Below are 18,816 nucleotides of genomic sequence, written 5' to 3'. Positions count from 1 at the left end.
CAATTCAAAGCCTTTACAGGAAATTATTTGTGCAATTCTTGTGAGAGGGCAATTTATCTGGGACGCGAACCTGCGATACGGAAGAATACATGCAATAAACCTGTAAATAATGATTCTATTGTTGATACGACTGAGCCAGAAGTAGACGAAATTACAGATGATGATAAGAAAGATACGACTTTTGAGTGTGATGCTATTGGTAATCAATTGAAAATTTAAAATGGTAATAAATTGCTGTCGGAAGTTGGTGAACCACCGATAAAATTAAGACGTGTGTCAAGTGTTGCCGAGTGTCAGACAGCTATTTTAACTTCTATGAAAAAATTAACTGGTATTAATGGTAATAACTGTAGGGACGTTATTTTAAGTAATTACAAGTCTGCTTTTGATCAAAAAACTAGTAGATCCGAGAAAATCCAAGTTTTGACTACTCTTCCGCTGGATTGGTCTATCAAAATGATACGACGTGAGTTCAAAGTGTCAAAGAGAATGGTACAAGATGCTAAAAGTATTAGGAAAAATTCAGGATTTGCGTCACAGCCTGACTCTAAAAAAGGTAAAGGTCTGGACAATTCAACACTAGATCGCGTGAAAAATTTTTATTTATCATGCCCGGAATGAAAGATTATGTTACGGTTATGGAAAATGGTAAAAAATACAGAAACAATAGAGACTCTTACTATTTAACATACATGATTTATATAAAAAATTTAAAGAAAAATTTCCTGATGAAAAAATTGGGCAGACTAAATTTCAAACTTTAAGACCGAGGCAATGTATTTCTGCTGGAAAAAGTGGAACACATAATGTATGTGTATGCAAAATCCACCAAAATTTAAAATTACAATTACATGGATTAAAAAATGAACTGAAAAAAAAGGTGTTGATTTTACTGAAAGTTCCAATGACTTGATTCAAAGCTCTGTTTGTGCGCAACCTACATCATCATGTTTTTTTTTCCAATCTGTAAAAAGTGTCTCATTAGTTTAAATCCATTAAAACGGGATTTTTATGAAGAAATGGGCATAGGTGTATTTATAGGGCAACTTAATCCACTACTCTCACTAGCGGTCAGAATGCAAAAATCTAATAATCTAGAACGCACGATTATCCTGGCTAAACAGGAGGAAACTAAATTAAAAAATTATAGAATATTAAACAATAATAGATCACCACCACAAAGGTCAATGTATAATAGACCAAATTCTTATAATTATAATAATCAACAACATCCTCGACCGTTCGTTAAACACAATCAGCCTGTAATAAAACAGGAGGATAATAAACAAAAACTTTATAAGCCTAATCCACACAAAATTAATTACCAAAACGACGGAGAAGGCGAATCCCCAATCGAAAATCCGTCGGTAGAGGAAAATCTAAATGAACTCTTCGAAAACAACGAGTTGGATTTTTTGGAGCAGACGAGCGTCCTTCAGTTATAAAAACTAATCCAAATAAAGCGGGCAATATTCGCAACGAAACCCATACTATTATAACGTTATATATAATGCGTTATAAGAATAGGAGACCACACATTAAAAACACACGAAAGATATAAAAAATTAAAGAAACCATACCATTATCTAGGCTACAACTTCCGAACCCATCGGATACTATTATAGAACTCAAAAATATAGACCTAGACAATATTAATACTTTACTAAATAAAGCATAAGTATTAGATACTAACACTATTAGAAAAACAGCGAATTATTGGAAGGAAACCTAGTTGGTCCACTATTCTTTTATATATAATACTCCTTATAGCAGTAATCGGCTACATTGTTAACAGATCAGTACGAAGGTTTTGGAAACAGAAGCAATTCACCCCACGTGAAGAAATACCCCTTCAAGAGGCTCACGAGATCAGGGTTGACGCTGCAGATGCAGCCCAATCCCAACCACCGGTACGCCTCATTCTACGGGCGGAGGAGTTACATAACCACAACTAGTATAAGAAACTTATCTATTACTATTAAGATAACTGTCAGAATACCCCTTTGTTTATACATTCCTTAGCCATAAGATATTCTTTGTACTGTATTCATTAAGATAAACATAAGAAGCACACACTGTTCACTCCTCATGTTTAATGTATGTAAAATAAGGATCAGTTCCGTCACACCAGCTCTAGTGAGCAGTCGTATTGTTTTTTAAAACTTACTCTCCTGAGATCCCCACTTATCTCGACGTGTTTTTATTTTATTTATAATATTTACCTACTTGGAATTCAATAGCTGTGAGTGGCTGTGAACCAGAACATGGCAAAAACTACGTCACTTATACGAAAATATAAAACAACGGTCAAGGAAGAACTTTGAATTCAATGTAGGAAATATTATATTGCTCTGTTTATTAAAGAGCACATTATGTGCATCTTAAAGAAAATTCCAGTGCAAACGCAGCAAACAAAAGAGTAATTATTAGAACATTCGTTCACACATTGCCCTGGGACAAATTATACAAATATTTATCACACAAAGAATACGATGACAATCGAAACAAACCACACTGCATAAGTTATAAAAACATACGTTAAAATTTATAACTTTGGCAACAGAACACCATTCGTAGTGTCTTCGGGAAACGTAGAATACGCTAATGTCAATTCACAAACAACAATAGGCATTTGGGAAGACATGGAATGATAAAAATAGACTCCGGATTAAAACCAGAGATGTGTTTTGTAGCTACTGTTCCGATTTGTCGGTAATGACATGGCGAGATGCTAACATAGTTAGCATGATCTCGACTTATCATCATCTCCAAATTGGAACACGACAGAAATATAACAAACTGACATATAAGCCAAATGTTGTCCTGGACTATAATAAATCCATGGGTGGCGTAGATAGGAAGGATCAAATATTATCTGCTCACTCCTTGGAACGTATTCGAAATAAAATTTGGTACAAAAAACTTTTCCGTCGTTTATATAATTCCGCTTTATTTAATTCATATATAATTTTTAAAACAGCTAACCAAAAAATATCACACAGGCAATTCAGGACTTGTTGAAAATACATAAAAGTATTGACTTGACGACGGAACCGCGACTTACAACATCTAAAACTGGACAGACAACGACAAGGCGGCCATATACAAGCAAAAGGCCCCAACTACAGCATCGACACTTCCCAATTAGAACTGGTTCTAAGCAAAGTCGCTGTTGGATGTGCGCCCAGCGGAAGGTCACGGCGAGAACAATTTGGAAGTGTCTGGAGTGCAACATTAACCTATGCATAGAAGGCTGCTTCATGCCATACCCACATTTAATTTAAACAACGCTGTTAACTGTTTAAATAATTTTTAATTTAATTTAATATATTAATTTTAATTTATTTTATTAATTAACGTGGCATTGCTAGGCATGCCGGGTTCATTTCATTATATTACAATAGTTAAATAGTTTGAGAGAAAATTGTTTGGTTGTTTTGCATTTTTAAAAGAGTATTGTATAAAAAAAATACTTTAAATAATTAATCACTCTAATTGAATTTTTAAATATTGTACATTTCAAATAATTATATTTTCAACTATATACAATGTATATATTTTACTTTATTTGAATTAAATTGAAAATTCATCCAAAACTTACTTAAACAATTAAGTTCGTTAAATAGTATAAAGTGTGTAAGAAACCTTAGACGGGCGGCCATCTTGGCACGAAATAGCTTTCGCAGAAGTAGTTGAGGGCACTTGGAAGATTGCGGTAAAATTATCTGGAGTATGTTTTGTTTCGATTTATTTAGCTGCTCAGAATTGAAATAAATATCAACATATTGATATTGTAGGAAAGGAAAATGTCTAGTTTGTAGTAATATTATTATTATTGCCACAATCTATATTTTCTGCTTTTAAAGTAAATTTATAAAAAATATAAAGTTTTTTCCACCTAATAGCATGATTTACCTCGTTTTTAGTAATACAATAGAATATAATGAGTTTCAAAATATAAACATTGTGTTCTATATACTTTTATTTAATCATCAATATTTTTTCCCTTACTCTATCATATTTAAGTAGCTACATAGGTTTTTGTTAAGAAATAGCGAGCTCCGCTAATCGTTCGCACAGGGTTGCGAGTGGCTGGACGTAAGATGGCATATACAGTTGCGTGAGCCGGACGTGTGAGTGGATAAGAAACATCAGGAATTCTAAAATTATATTGGCGTTATATGTTGATGATGGTCTGGTTGCTTCAAGTAATCCACAAGAATCAAAAATATTTATGAAGGAGACACTACGTTTCAAAATATCGATCAAACCAGCGACCTACTTTCTTGGTCTCGAAATCACAGAAACAGTCTAGTGTTAAACTTTCTCAAAAGCACTACACTGAATAGCTCTTAATAACTTTATTTAAGTTCCCAGCCGAAGACGTGGCACCAGAAGATGCCATAGAGGGAGTAGAGGCACCTCCAGTTGAGGCACCAGCCGTAATTCCACCGGGCCCAGCACCTACAGTCAACTTGTTAGGTTGGAGACCCGCGTGACGATTAACTCAAAACCAGTATCACGAGATGCTTGACCTGATCGATCCAAATGATATGTATGATGGTCTCGTTAATCGAAGATACTGCTTGAACAGAGACATTTTTGAATTCGTCGAGCGAAGGATTAGGGAGTGCAAATATAAACACACAAAGCTACCCCCAGCAACCAATGGTTCCATAGTCCAACAGGTAATATGTTCACCTCAAACAGCCAGTACGTCTAAGTTTGTTCAAACCGTTGCTACCATCGGACGTGCCACTTCGAAGACACGCCTGCCGTTGAGAGCGACAATAGCCGCGCACATGATGTGTACACTACGCCGCGAGCTAGAGACCGAGGACGGTGAGTTCATCCATCCCTGGGCTTGCTTCCATTACAACAACTATCAGAACGTTCCTGCCAATTGGGCAAATAATAGGAACTTTTAAGTAAATAAGTTTTGGGATGAGTGACTGTAAAACAGTTAAGTTACAACGCCTATTATCAAAGAAGATATTAATGACTTGGAGAAAGAGTTATTGGATGGAAATACAACCGCGGATATTCCCGGTGTTTAACTTACAGAAAATATGCCTTGCACCGTTCTACGAATCAAACTATATCTACGTGGTTATCTCAAATTGCATACGAAGGAATGTCATGGATGGAATTCAAAGTACTTTTTACTGCAAGATTTAATTCGACGGAAACTTTGGCAGGTATCCTCATTAAATTAAGTAAACAAAAACCGAGAGAAAAAGAATCACTTCCGGCATATGCAAGTCGATTGATAGCCCCTTCAACGAATCGTTGGAAAGATGTTAACAAAGAAGAAATAGCTGTAGCTACAATACTGGCTCACATATCGCAGTTTGGCACGAGACATCTACGCTTGGCTTTTACTACCAACATCGTTTCGCGAGAAAAAATTACAACAGGAATTGAATGTATTCTATCAACTGAAACGCAAGATAAATAATACCAACGGCGAGTCATCGAGTGATCTTGATTATAAACGAGCGAAGTTGACTAATCTCAAGTTTTTCAACTGTGGAAAATCGAGTACGAAACATGTCGTTGCGTGTTGCGCAGCAGCCCCAAATAGATCAGATGTTGCAACACTACTCCGAGCAACCTTTCCCTGCTACAAAAATTTTTGCTCAAAAATTTGAGTGCTCGGTAAAAACCATTCGCAATTATCTACACAGAAATGGGGTCCATAATAGGACACCAGCTAAAAAAAAATTCATTAATAGAAGAGCATCGCACCGCAAGACTACGTTTCGCTAGAGAGTTTAGAGATTTCGATTTTTCAAACGCCATATTTTCTGACGAAAAAAGTCCAATCAATGTGGACGTCAGAATTTATGTCGAGCAAATAATACAAGGTATGGTCCTCAAAATATAATTTCAAATACCCAGTCGGGAAGAATAACAGTAAATATGTGTGGTTGGATGAGCTCCGCGGGACCCAGGGAGCTAGTTTTTATACCCGGGCGATCAAATGTCCACGTATAGCCACAGATTTTACAGGACGTAATGTTACCAACAGTGCGCACGGTATATCCCGTAGAAGATTTTCTTAGAAATAAACTTCATACAATTGTCGTCAGCGTATGTATAGAGACGCTGCGGTGAAAGGTTTGCGGAATGTGCTGTGGTCGAAACAGTGGGCTACGTGGGAGGCTCGATAATGGTGTGGGGTGGCATTTGTTACGACGCCCGTACATAGTTGGTCGCTTTGATAAAGGCAGCGTTAATGCTCACAAGTACGTAGCAGAAGTCCTAGAACCACATGTGATGCCTTTTGGGCCATTCATTGGCGATAATTTTGTTTTAATGCACGACAACGCTCGTGCTCACACCGCGAGAATTTTTACAAATTAATTGGATGCCGTCAATATTCAGCGTTTACCATGGCCTGCTCGGAGTCCTGACCTGAACCCGATAGAGCATGTATGGGACAACCTAAAAAGACGGATTCGGAGTCGCACACCAGCTCCTACGACCATCAGTGAGCTAAAATCTGCAGCCGTTGAGGAATGGGGGAACATTCCACAAAGTGACAACCAAGACATACTGGAAAGGATTTCAAATCGCTTACAAGAGGTCATTATAGAGGAGGAAATACACATTACTAGTGCGATAATTTAGAGCATACTTTTTTTATTAAGATTTTTTTTAATTTTTGTCGTTTCCAAGAAAACTGCATATTCTTATTTTTAATTATTTTTTTTTCCAAATTAAATCACTTTACAACTTACACATGTTGTATTTGTTGTCGTAAAGGTTCACCCAATGAGCCATTATAAGACAATTCATTTAATTGCCAAAGAATTTTAAAGAAATAGACAAAATGTAGGTGGCCGGTTAATTGTGCCCATAAAAGAAACAAAATAGGGCCAAATACGCTTCCCTGTGGAACGCCACATTTATTATATGAGAACGGTACAAGCAAGGTCCCTGTTTCCATTTATTTTCGTGATAATAACTTATACTTAGCTAGTCGTCCGATTGAAATGGATCGGTGGGATCCTTGTACGTTTTTTGACTTTGCACAGAATTTAGTTTATGGTAGAGTTGAGCGTATATGCCTTTATAACGAAATTAGGAACAAAGTAACCGCTCTAGAAAGATACCGCTGGTGCGGAGCGGAAGCCGAGTCTATTTTTCTCTATTTTTCACAAGAGAATATGGAAAAATAGTATCGAGATATGCGGACTGAACCCTCCTGGGTCCTGGATTACGCCTTCTGGAACCATCTCAGGGAAATGGGATTAGCCTGGGAATGACGATGTAAGCATCGAAGCTATTTCCAGATGTGAGCAAATAGCTGAACTAGGCCAACGAAAATTATAAGCGATCATGCTACCATTGCTAGTACCTACCAAAAATATAGTGTATATATGAGCCGCTCGTGGAAATGGGTGAGCGAGGGCGGTAAAGGAATATGGATTTAGTGGCAAAATACTTTCCTTCTACCCTCGCGAGCTTGATGAAGCGGCAATTATGCCTCAGGTGACTCATTATCGCAGGATAGTTACATCTTTTAGTGATATTGTCTCTGAGCTCTGTCGGGAAAAGAAGTACGCCTTCGTGTTCGATGTTCGTGGCGATACCCTCGACGATATTGAGAACAAAGATGAGATGTTAGTCAACGAAACAATAGCACTTTCCGAGATTCTTAATCATCCCGATTTTAGCGCATATTTTTATGTAGTACAAATCAAAATAAATCTACATGCCCTTGAATTATATGTTTTACCTACGGGGGGGGGGGTTCAAATTCGGTTATAATGTTGTCTTTCCCGCCACATTGTACCCTTAATTTGCAACCACTAGATGTTGGCGTTAATGGACCGTTTAAAACGTATTGTGCCAAAGCGCAAGAAAACTGGCTACGTAATAACCCAGGCAAGACAATGTCTATTTATGAGACACCTGGAACTGTCAAACATGCATGGCCTTTAGCAGCTGCACCAAATAACATTATGAACGCATTAAAAAAGGCAGGCATAAGTCCATACAACCCTGATATATTTACAGATGAAGATTTTGCCCCGTCGTTCGTTACTGATTCGACACCGCTAATATTTCATTGGGATTGGGAAATGTGAAACCACAGCTTCAAGGATTAGCAGACGTTAATGAGCCTCAGGTGGATCATGATATGGAACCCGTCCCAGATAACAAGCCACGACCAGCAAGAATAGAATCAGCAACCAATGAACCTCAACCAGGATCCTTGAACATTTCTAATTTGCCAAATAATGTTGTCATTCAAGCCACATTTAGCATATTTTCACCTGAAGCAATTAAACCTTTACCAAAAGCACCGCCAAGATCGTGTGTAACTAAGCGACGAATAAGAAAATCAGCAATACTGACAGATACGCCTGAAAATAATGCTTTGGCTGAAGAAAAAGCAAGAAAAGTAAAGAGCAATAGTAAAATAAAGACGAAGGAAGTTGAAAAAATGGTCAGAAAGAATAAAGTAACTGGTAAAAACAAGCGAAATTATAAAGTGGCAAGTAAATCCGCAAATGGTAAAGAAAATGTGAAAAGGACTGCAAGAAGATAATCATGGAAGTGATAGTGAAGAAGACCATGGAATGGTATTGTCTAATATGTTGCGATTTATACTCCAACTCACAACCAGGTGAACAATGGATTGAATGCGTCAAGTGTAAGAATTGGGCGAATAAGTCTCTTGTCTGCGGAGGCTTTTAGATTCACTTAACGATAATCAATTATTTCTTTTTTGTTCTGATGGAATTTTTAAAAACTTTATACTGTTACTGGCAACACTATTTTCAAACCCAACCGCCAATCTAACCGCGGTCTGTCATTTCTTTTCTAAAGTACTTGGCTGGATTATCCACACTCGTGCTTTTTAACGATTTTATTACTCAAAACTCAAAAACTGCGATTTCGACACAACGTTTTTTATATTCACCTAAATAATTAAACTTTGGATTTTTTTTTAGTAATGGCTGAGCAGCAAGCTGTCCCGGATCCCCGTCACCCTGAGGCTCCCAGGCCACCTGGAGCTCCTCTTGTATTGGACGATTTCAATGAAATCGTTCCCTACAAAGGAAACTCGAGGTGGTTTTCTCGGGATGATCACTTTTATGTGGTCAGTCGCTCGAGGGGGGCCTCGACAACCATGAAGTGCGCCAGCGACCGGTGTCCAGCGCACTGGATACTGCGGGATGGGATAGCTGGACCGACGATTAGGCAGCACAATCATTCCCCTACTCCCTGGGTGCTTAATCGGTGAGATAACAAAAATACCTACTTTGTTTTTATTAGTGTATGACCTTTAGGTTGAGTTGCAGGCTTGTTTTATTGTTCATAAAGAATACTGTAAGTAATATTGTAAAAAGCCAACTATTTACAACTAAAAGTCACTTGTTTTGTTGTAAATTTCATGCTGATGTGCAAAGTTTGTATACGCACTTTTGCTTGACAGTATATGTAATAAAATATTTTGGATATTTTGTTCTGAGACAGCCCTGCCCATGTTATATTTTTTGGTCCTTTTCTGTGGGAATGGATTTTCCCGGTTTAAAAGTAATTACTCAAGGTTATGAAAGTTCAGATATTAAATAACCCTCTTTTTTCTCAGCCACGCACCTTGGAGAAATATGCGGTGGCCTTGTCAGGCCACCGCTTGTTAAGTCCTGGTCTTTTCGCCACTGTGTCGGTGGCGGAAGGAAAAGCTGTCATATTAGTCATGCGCGGTTTCGAACGTTGCATCGCTGACAGTGAAGTGCCAGTCATCGATGGAACATTCCTGACTGTCCCAGCTGGATTGTCAATTTGCCAAATTTTAACGGTACACAGTATAATTGCTGGACACAATAGAGGCAGTTTTCCTTAGAATTAGGCAAGCAGCTGGCAATCCAAGACCACAACAAATTACAACAGATTATGAGCAGGCCTTACGGTCTGCTCTTGCTTCTGTTACAAGAATTGCAACCCAAGGCTGCATGTTTCATTACGTGCAAGCTTCGGTGAGGCAGGCACGGCAGCTCGGGTTGCAGGCGCAGCTGAGCGCCAGAGAGCGGCGCACCGGCTTGTGTAGCGCGTTGGCGCTCCTGCCGACGCAGCAGGTGGCGGCCGGCCTAGCCGAGTTGTCGCACATCGCACAGCAGGAAAGGCTTCCTTACAATAAAGAGTTTCATAGTTACTTTGTTGCGCAGTGGATGGCACGCGTGAGTAATACCCCATAGTAAATGAGATAATAATAATTTGGTGTAATTTAACTTGTTTCACGGGACTTAACTAGATAGTAATAGTATCGGTGTTTTATGTGTACCTCTAAGGACCGTATTAAATAATATAGTTTTCGAAATATGGACCTCCAGCAGCATGTTAAAATTTCTCACTACAATATTATTACAAAAGCTGGGAAAAATTTATAAATTAACACTACAAAGTTGGGAAAATACAAGTGATTTTATACGTTTTTACTCATTACGCTTTCTTTTGATTCCGACTCCAATATTGAATCTATACATTCAGAATTGGAATCGAAGTCTTTTAGCCTTTTCGCCAAAGGCTTTTCGTTAACTGTGTCACCCGGCTGTAAACCCGGCACTGTCATAACCACGCGTAGGCGAGTTAGAATTAAAACGCCCTTTCTGTCTCCGTAGGGCGGTGATGTGGCGAAAAGCCACAGAGAAAAAAATCTGGAGGGCGCGAACGGGAGCGTTGACAGGTGTCACAAGTTAAGAAAAAAGGTGGAAGAGTTTATTTTAAGATTGATTGTAAAATTAAATATGGGATTGTTCAAATGCACAAGTAATTATATTCAATTCAAGTAATAGTGTGTATTCTTTGACCACTAAAACCCATAATAAACCATTTTTGGTTGAATCCTGTGTAATACCCGCTATTTCGAACTGTGCCTCCGCTTGTGTGAACCATATTTTTGGGTTGTCACGCCAAAACTCTGATAATTTTACTGTCACTGCCATAACCTGAGCGTCAGGATTTGTTAATTTAGCTATTTGTTTTTGTAAATCTAAAACCTGTCTCTGTAGTTCCTCCTCTTTTGACATTGTGAACAAAATAAAATATTCTTTAATAAAATCAAAACATTAAAGAGAAAATTCAAATTAATAACACAAAATAAAATAGTCACAAGTACAAGTAAGTACTTACAGTAACATGTAACACAAGTGAATAACAAGTGGGAACCAATAGTAATCAGTACTATGTAAGGACAACTTATTAATAACTAAAATCATAAGTGAGTTACAAGCAAAAACATGCAGGTATTATATTTTTTTTTTATATAAACAAGTGTTTTATTTATATTATAAGAAACAAATGTTTTTTTTTACATTAGTTTTGGGTATACATAAGAAAACTTGTTCTAAGTTAATATACACATTAATAATGCCTTCTTTATAAACTTAGGTGACTGCGTGGAAGATATCTTTATCCGCACCAAAATCAAATGAAACAATGAAAATATACCTTAAAAAAAAATAGCTCAGATAAAAGAATTTTTAATGTGGCTTAAAAATTTCGACGACGCTCTGTTCTGCTAAATTGGGAATCAAGTCATGAGTAAAAATAAGGTAAAGAAGAAGATTTTGGATACGAAGGAATCCACACTTATTGATAAAAAAAAAGAAGAAAGAGAAAGAAGCTGACGACGCTGCTCCTACTGAGACTGATGATGAGAAACAGAAGAAAGTTTCCGAAGAGAAGAAGCCAGAAGAAAAGAAACAGGCAAATGATAATAAAGATAAGAAAGCTCAAGAAAACAGCACTTCTTCAGACTCAAAGATAGACAAAGTTGCAGAAACGACTAAAATGACTCTTGAATCATTGAGGATGACAATTAAAGAGACTTTGCCAAGGATAAATATGACACTGACAATTGGGTTGAATCCAGTCGAGTCGGATATATTAGAACCATCAAATCACAAGATTGGTGTCGTTGATAAATTTCCTCGTTTTTATAAGCTTGTACCAATTGCCGGTAATACTAGATTCCTTTTGGTACCATTGCCATTAGGTGTATTTAAAAGCGCGCAGACGCCTGGTGATATGATTAGTTCGATTAGCGGAGCTGTTCAATCTGCAGCCAATTCAGTCAAAGTTGTCAAAGGTGTTAAATTAATCCAGGAGTGTAACTTACAAGTTCCAGCAGACGGTACGTTCGGTCTAGATACTAAGATGGTAGATACGGTGGTTAATGAGTTGAATAATCCTTGGAGATTAGTGCTTGCACAAAGTACTTTCGCTCGACGCAATGGCGTTGTGGTTGAGTTAGGCGTGGTCATGCCCGGCGAGGGACGGGCCGCAGCTCTCGGTGAATCAATTCGGGTTCCGGTCAGGACGATCCACCATGGACGCCCTAGCCGCCCTGAGGAGGTTCACTGACGAAGCGGCCCAAAAGGGGCAGGGAGCCATGGCGGTGCCATTATACACATACACTTCACCACACCTTACAATCCCAATTCTAATTTACCAATAGAAAGATTACACTCCACACTAGCAGAAATAATTAGAATACAGCGTTTAACAGACAAAGATGAATCAATCAACCTCATGAAATACGCGATAATAGCTTATAATAACACTATCCACTCCGCAACGGGCTTTACTCCCTTTGAGCTTTTATACGGACATACGGACAGCAGAAATCCATTAGAACTACACTGCTCCAAAGAATTCTATCAGGAATACGTAAGTAAACATAAACAAATCATGGAAAACTAATAAACACCAAAGAAACAGCACAATTCAACGTAGGCGACATAGTCTATAAACAGGTAGCTAAAACTGCAAGAAATAATAAACTAGAACCAAAGTACCTAGGACCCTATACAATAGTACGTATACACCCAGAACAAATCGCAGAAATCGTAGGAAAGCATGCGAACGTTAAGACAATTAGAGTCCACTCCCGCTTATTAAGGCGCCCTGAAAATGTTTCAGGAACACCATCGCCTGCTTCGCAGTGCTCCAGCTCGCCGCAACAACAGCGATCATACAGCCAATAAACAACCATAATGGCATTCTGGTATTAACTGAAGCAAAAGCTCAATATCAAATTGACACGTATCATCTAGCAGTTATATACAACACCACAAAACTTAGAGATATATACGTAGATATATGTAGTTATTATTATACTATAAAACTAAAACAAAATAGTTCAGTAGACTTAACAAATACATTTAAGCAAATAGACTACCTTATAGATAACATAGAAAGTAAGTTACTTTATTTATGATTCGATACCATAGGTTTTAAAACAAGTTACCGCCAAAAATGTGGCTTAATAAACGGTTTAGGTTCAGTAGTAAAATCAATAACAGGAAACCTCGACCAAGAAGATGCTATTAAAATTGATAACGAAATTAAGTCAGTAAAAGCATCGCTAAATAACAATAGAATAAATCAGCGTAAAAGTATAAATGTTATGCAGAATTTCAACAAAGACTACGAACGCAATTTAAATGTAATCAAAAATAACCAAATAAAAATTTACAGCGGGGTTAGGCAGTAAAAAACTAAAAACGAAACGATCGATCGTTTCGTCTAAGCGATAGCGTCTCTCGTTTTTCCGTGTAAGGCTAGGCAGTAACAGACGACAGTCGCTTTCGTGCAGACGAAGGTGAATCGTCAAAAAAAACAAATTATTGTCTATACTTGACGATCAACATTGTGTCATTTGAATTTGACGTATAAAGGTCAAATGTTCTCGCGGTAAAAATACAAAAGTTTAGTGAAGTGTTTGTGTTTCAATTTACGTTTTGTAAAATGAATTCTTAAAACGCAAGCAATGAGCAAATCGCCATAATGGTGGAATTTATGGAAAGGTACGTCAATAACGTATTTAAAATGGTAAACACCCCGCAGGGAAGAGTGAGGCGCCAGGAACTTTGCCAACTATTAAAGATGTTGCTGGGTAAGGCAGGTAGTGATCCTGACAAGTCTATGGAGCAATGGATCAAGGTTGGTTCTAATGTAATAATGATTGTAAACATAAAACAAGACATTCATTCTGAAGCATGTTTGTTATGCTGGCAGACACATCCTTTTTTATTTTACTTATTCTTTGCAAGTGCCCTTGCTATTGAATCATGTATTTAATAACAATAGTTTTGTAGTTGCCATTTTCCTAGCTACGAATATCACATTTCATCACCCAAACTTTATATTTTAGGACTACCAGTAGAGGAACAGTCAAATGAGGAGCCTCCAGTTGAGGAACCATCTATCCAAATACAAATTTTGGAGCAGATCACTGACAGTAATTTATTACGATCCTGTTATTTCATTTAGAAAACAGATATGCAAATCTATTCTTCAGTTGGTAACTGTATTAATAGAAAAATATTTAATTAGTACCTACCTCAATTTATTTGCCCATGTTTCTGTTTAATCATTTGGGTAAAATAAATTAACTAAAATCAATTGATACAATTTAATGTTTAGTTTTATCTTATTATATACAGTTTAAACATTAATATTTACTAACTTTATCATGATATTTCAGATGATGAACAAAATTATATATATGTTGCCTCCTCTTCAAGAGTATAGCTGCCCCATCATCAGTTCAAAGGAGAGGGAAATGGCATCCAGGACCCTCACTCACTGGCTTATTAATGTAATGCTTATGCTTTGAGATGCAGTCTCAAATGCAAAAACATGTAACATTTACATTGGTTTTGGTTGTAACTTGTGTAATTAATGTTTAAGTGAATATTGAAATAAAAAATAATTGTATATAAATAAAGTTTATTTTTAATTTGTAAAACATTCATCTTCATCATATTTCTTCTTAAAAATACACTTTTAGACATTATTGTGTGGGCTTCTTCAACCAAACTAAAAACTGCCAATAATTAGTCTATTCCTAAAAGCCCGCCCACAATCACATCCAGCCCGTTTTCAACAACAGTTGGTTGTGTAAGAGCAGTGGACAAAAGTACTTCTGCATCATCTGTAGGAGTTCCTCTTGAATCTATGAGCATGTTATGCAGTACCACACATGCAATAACAATTTCTGCTGCATAATCAGGGTGATAATAAAGGATACGCTGACCTAACAAATATCAAAATCTATATTTAACCAAATGCCCTTTCTATGCAGTTTCGGGCCTTGACATGCACTCTAGTGTAGTTCTCTCCTCTAGATCCTGGTTCTGCATTCAGAATAGGTGTCACAAGGTAGCTCCTTTGAGGGTAACCACTGTCACCTAAAATGTTATAAGTAATATTAAAGTTACAAATAATATTTAACATAGAACATCACCTGTTAAATATTTTTCTACTAAAAATGCAATTACCCAACAACCAAACTGACTTGCCAGATAGTTGCAGAGCCTCCATATGGCTTTGCAGTCTGCTACTTGCCCAGATATGACTGTTGTGACTTGCACCACCAAACTTGGCATTAACATTAGTGATTCTGAGATCACTGTCACATACCTAAAAAAAGTAGTTGTATGTGCGCAAGGTAATAAAAATAAAATGACGGAAGTTATATATAGTAACCCCTACCCTTGCTTAATTTTAGTTCTTTGTGTGCTTGTTTGTGGGAATTGTATCCATTTATTTGAAATCTCATTCAGAGCTTTTGTCACCTCTCTGATACACTGACTTACACTTTTTTGATTCATATGTACCTCATTAGCAACACCTTTCTGATATGAACCCATGGCATAAAAGTTCAATGCTGTCAGCACCTAAAATATAATAATTGTGTCAGTATAAGACTCAAAGTGACTAAAGTTAACATTAATCATATTAAATACATAATCATCTTTTAACACACATATATTAAAAAAAACATATATCATAAGAAATCAATTTACCTTAAGTTCCAGTGAAGTTGTTTTCGAACCTTTTAAACTGGTATTGTGCCTGAGCTCGTCACACAACGAGTGGAACTCTTCCTTATTCAGCCTGTAATGAGCTCTAAACTGCCACTCCGGAATTTTTTGTAGTAACCGTTCGCGATTCTTTAATCTTTGTAGAAGCATACGCTGCCGAGACATCTTTTTAGCTTCGGCATCTGCAGCTTCTAACATCAAGGCGGTCCACATGCGAGACATATCTATAATATGCCAAAATCATAAATTGTATACTTTATTCAACTAACAAATCATTTATAACATAATACCAAATTGATTTCTCACCTTAGAAGTTTTATTTAATATTTAATAATAGTTTAAGATATTTAACTAAAGTTGATTCGGTTGACTTCGCGGCAAAACGAGACACCTCTGTCGATCGTCTCAAAAACGAACGATCGTGTCGCTTTTAAAACGATTGGAAATGTCATTTCGTGTTACTGCCTAAGAATTTCAAAGGAATTGGTCGAAAAACGATAGACGATAGACGACGCTTCGTCTTTCGTCTTTCGTGCGTGTTACTGCCTACGGTTTTAACGCGTGACGTCAGACGTCAGTCTCTCAACCAATCACAATCGAACGACAGTCGCTTTCGTTTCGTTTTTGTTTTTTACTGCCTAACCCCGCAGGGCTATAGATAGATACTCAGCGCAAAGAACTGAATTCGAAACCAATTTTTTAACAACGACCATATTCAACCAAATTGAAAACTCACTTCAGCAACTTTACGACAGACTAGAAACCCTGGAAAATGCAATAACATTTGCACACCTTGAAAAGATGCACCCTAACATAATCGACGTTTCTTATCTAATCGAAGAACTTAATCAAATACAAAACGAAATTTACGGTAATTTAGCATTTGCCCCAAAAGTGAATAATATTCACTTGTGGGAAAAAACAAAGTATACATAGTAGCAAAATAAAATTCAAGATAGAACTCTATCGACTCATCAGAGATACATTAACATTAGAGAAACTATACCACTACCACGTGCATATCAAAAGCCGAACGTGGCATCAATCAAGTTAAAACTAGATAACATAAATCTAGACAACCTATAGGACGCTCTACACCACTCAGAAGATATTGATATTCCCGAAGAGGACACAATGACTATACCATCAACACCCAGTTGGCCATCCATAACAATGTACACCTTGGTATTCTTCACTGGAGTCGGAGTAGCAGTCTACAAACTCTGGTGAAAACCTAGATCGGTGCAAATCACAGCTCAACGACAACCTGAACCTGAAGAAATCCAGCTTCGGTCGCAGCCGCCATTGCGCCTCCATCTTAAGGGGGGAGGAGGTATGTACTTGCACAAGGACCACCTTTGTTACTTAGACTAATTAGGTAATAATAATCGTATTCTTGCAGTGGTGCTTGTGAGGTGGTTTTAGCTATTGTGCATTTAAATTAAAAGTTTTCGTGTATAATGTCTGAAATTAATACAGTACAAACAAATAGACCTAATGGTGAGCTATCACGGTAAGTGTTGGATATTAGGAAAACCGAACTAATCAGAAAATATCACAAAGGTAAAACAATACACAGAGGTATTCAAGAAACATACAAACATATTCACAGAAACTATCACTGGCCTAATATGTTAACTTCAATTCAAAAATTTATTAATAAAAAAAAAAAAAAAAAACTATACCACTACCACGTGCATATCAAAAGCCGAACGTGGCATCAATCAAGTTAAAACTAGATAACATAAATCTAGACAACCTATAGGACGCTCTACACCACTCAGAAGATATTGATATCCCCGAAGAGGACACAATAACTATACCAATCAACACCCAGTTGGCCATCCATAACAATGTACACCTTGGTATTCTTCACTGGAGTCGGAGTAGCAGTCTACAAACTCTGGTGGAAACCTAGATCGGTGCAAATCACAGCTCAACGACAACCTGAACCTGAAGAAATCCAGCTTCAGCCAGCAGCCGCCATTGCGCCTCCATCTTAAGGGGGGAGAAGTTATGTCCTTGCAGTGGTGCTTGTGAGGTGGTTTTCGAGCTATTGTGCATTTAAATTACAAGTTTTGCGTGTATAATGTCTAAAATTAATACAATACAAACAAATAAATCTAATGGTGAGCTATCACGGTAAGTGTTGAATATTATGAAAACTTGCAGAAGTAAGCGTCTCGCCTGGAGGCGTACCGCCGCGGGAAGCCTCTGGCGCGCCGCAACCGGGAGCGCCTTTATATCAGGACAACTGTTATCACAAATAACACGAGGGCACTCGAGCAAGGAGTTATCTCCATTCGAGAGTTCCTCGTGCAAACGAGCAGATTGTTGGACGTAGGCGTTGAGGCTGTTGTAGATAACGTCCCAGAATTCGCTCAAGAAGTTGTCATTGCAGACAACATTGAGCAGGTAGCACCGGAGGTGGTCCAGGCTCCTATTCTGGTACCCGCCGATGTCCTGCCCGCGTCTCCCCCCCGCCACGATTTTGATCGCGAACCTCAACCCCTTCGTTGCAACATCTGTGCGACTAACCCACTCGAAGTGATGTTGATCCCATGCGGTCACTCGCAATGCCAAACTTGTCTGGACCGTTTGTTTGAATTAAATTACAAGGAATGCCTTTTAAGTTCTGTCGTTTCAATATTTCCCGGCAATTTTGAATTTGGAACTGTTCTATATTCGAATGTGTTTGAATTTTGAATCTTAAAACAGTTGAAAGTATTAAGATTAATGCTATTGTTTAGTCACAGTGTCGATTTGAATCTGCCAGGTTACGTACGAAAATGAATCTTTCTAAGGAAAATGTTCGTGCAAAAATTTTCTACAACTTTAAAAGAGGCCTGGCACGGCTTCAGTGTTTTGAAGAGCTAACATCTGTGTTCAGTGATGAAGCCCCATGTCTGCGGACTGTCGAACGCTGGTACTTAGAATTCCAGCGTGGACATACTAGTGTTAGTGACAA

General features: G+C 37.6%; 2 protein-coding genes and 1 long non-coding RNA gene across 3 annotated transcripts; 2 read left to right on the top strand and 1 right to left on the bottom strand.

The window, feature by feature from the left end:
* The first annotated feature begins 11,800 nt into the window (after window positions 1–11,800).
* Window positions 11,801–13,150, top strand: LOC123722634. The gene is made up of 2 exons (XM_045685072.1): window positions 11,801–12,151; window positions 12,940–13,150. The coding sequence occupies exons 1-2, from the start codon at window positions 11,809–11,811 to the stop codon at window positions 13,002–13,004; spliced, it is 408 nt and encodes a 135-aa protein (XP_045541028.1). The 5' UTR covers window positions 11,801–11,808; the 3' UTR covers window positions 13,005–13,150.
* A 561-nt stretch (window positions 13,151–13,711) lies between these two features.
* On the top strand, window positions 13,712–14,753 carry LOC106709636. Its single transcript, XR_001356951.2, has 3 exons — window positions 13,712–13,962; window positions 14,174–14,260; window positions 14,507–14,753. It is a non-coding gene; the product is annotated as an uncharacterized LOC106709636 (long non-coding RNA).
* A 721-nt stretch (window positions 14,754–15,474) lies between these two features.
* On the bottom strand, window positions 15,475–16,496 carry LOC123722637 (putative nuclease HARBI1). Its single transcript, XM_045685075.1, has 3 exons — window positions 16,155–16,496; window positions 15,831–16,072; window positions 15,475–15,701 (listed from the first exon to the last, which is right to left on the bottom strand). The coding sequence occupies exons 2-3, from the start codon at window positions 16,068–16,070 to the stop codon at window positions 15,513–15,515; spliced, it is 429 nt and encodes a 142-aa protein (XP_045541031.1). The 5' UTR covers window positions 16,071–16,072; window positions 16,155–16,496; the 3' UTR covers window positions 15,475–15,512.
* Between the last annotated feature and the right edge of the window lie 2,320 nt (window positions 16,497–18,816).

This window comes from Papilio machaon, chromosome 28 (assembly GCF_912999745.1).
Source record: "Papilio machaon chromosome 28, ilPapMach1.1, whole genome shotgun sequence".
Taxonomy (NCBI): domain Eukaryota; kingdom Metazoa; phylum Arthropoda; class Insecta; order Lepidoptera; family Papilionidae; genus Papilio; species Papilio machaon.
The sequence above is the reverse complement of the archived record's forward strand: the minus strand, read 5'-3'. Positions and strand labels throughout refer to the sequence as shown.

What these genes read in the sequence shown, in the direction of transcription:
- LOC123722634 (XM_045685072.1), top strand. Translation starts at nt 11,809, where the DNA reads ATGACTCTTGAATCATTGAGGATGACAATTAAAGAGACTTTGCCAAGG. An exon ending in CTTACAAGTTCCAGCAGACG is followed by an intron (nt 12,152 to 12,939) that starts GTACGTTCGGTC and finishes AAAATGTTTCAG; the next exon opens with GAACACCATCGCCTGCTTCG.
- LOC123722637 (XM_045685075.1), bottom strand. Translation starts at nt 16,070, where the DNA reads ATGTCTCGCATGTGGACCGCCTTGATGTTAGAAGCTGCAGATGCCGAA. An exon ending in CAACTTCACTGGAACTTAAG is followed by an intron (nt 15,702 to 15,830) that starts GTAAATTGATTT and finishes ATTATATTTTAG; the next exon opens with GTGCTGACAGCATTGAACTT.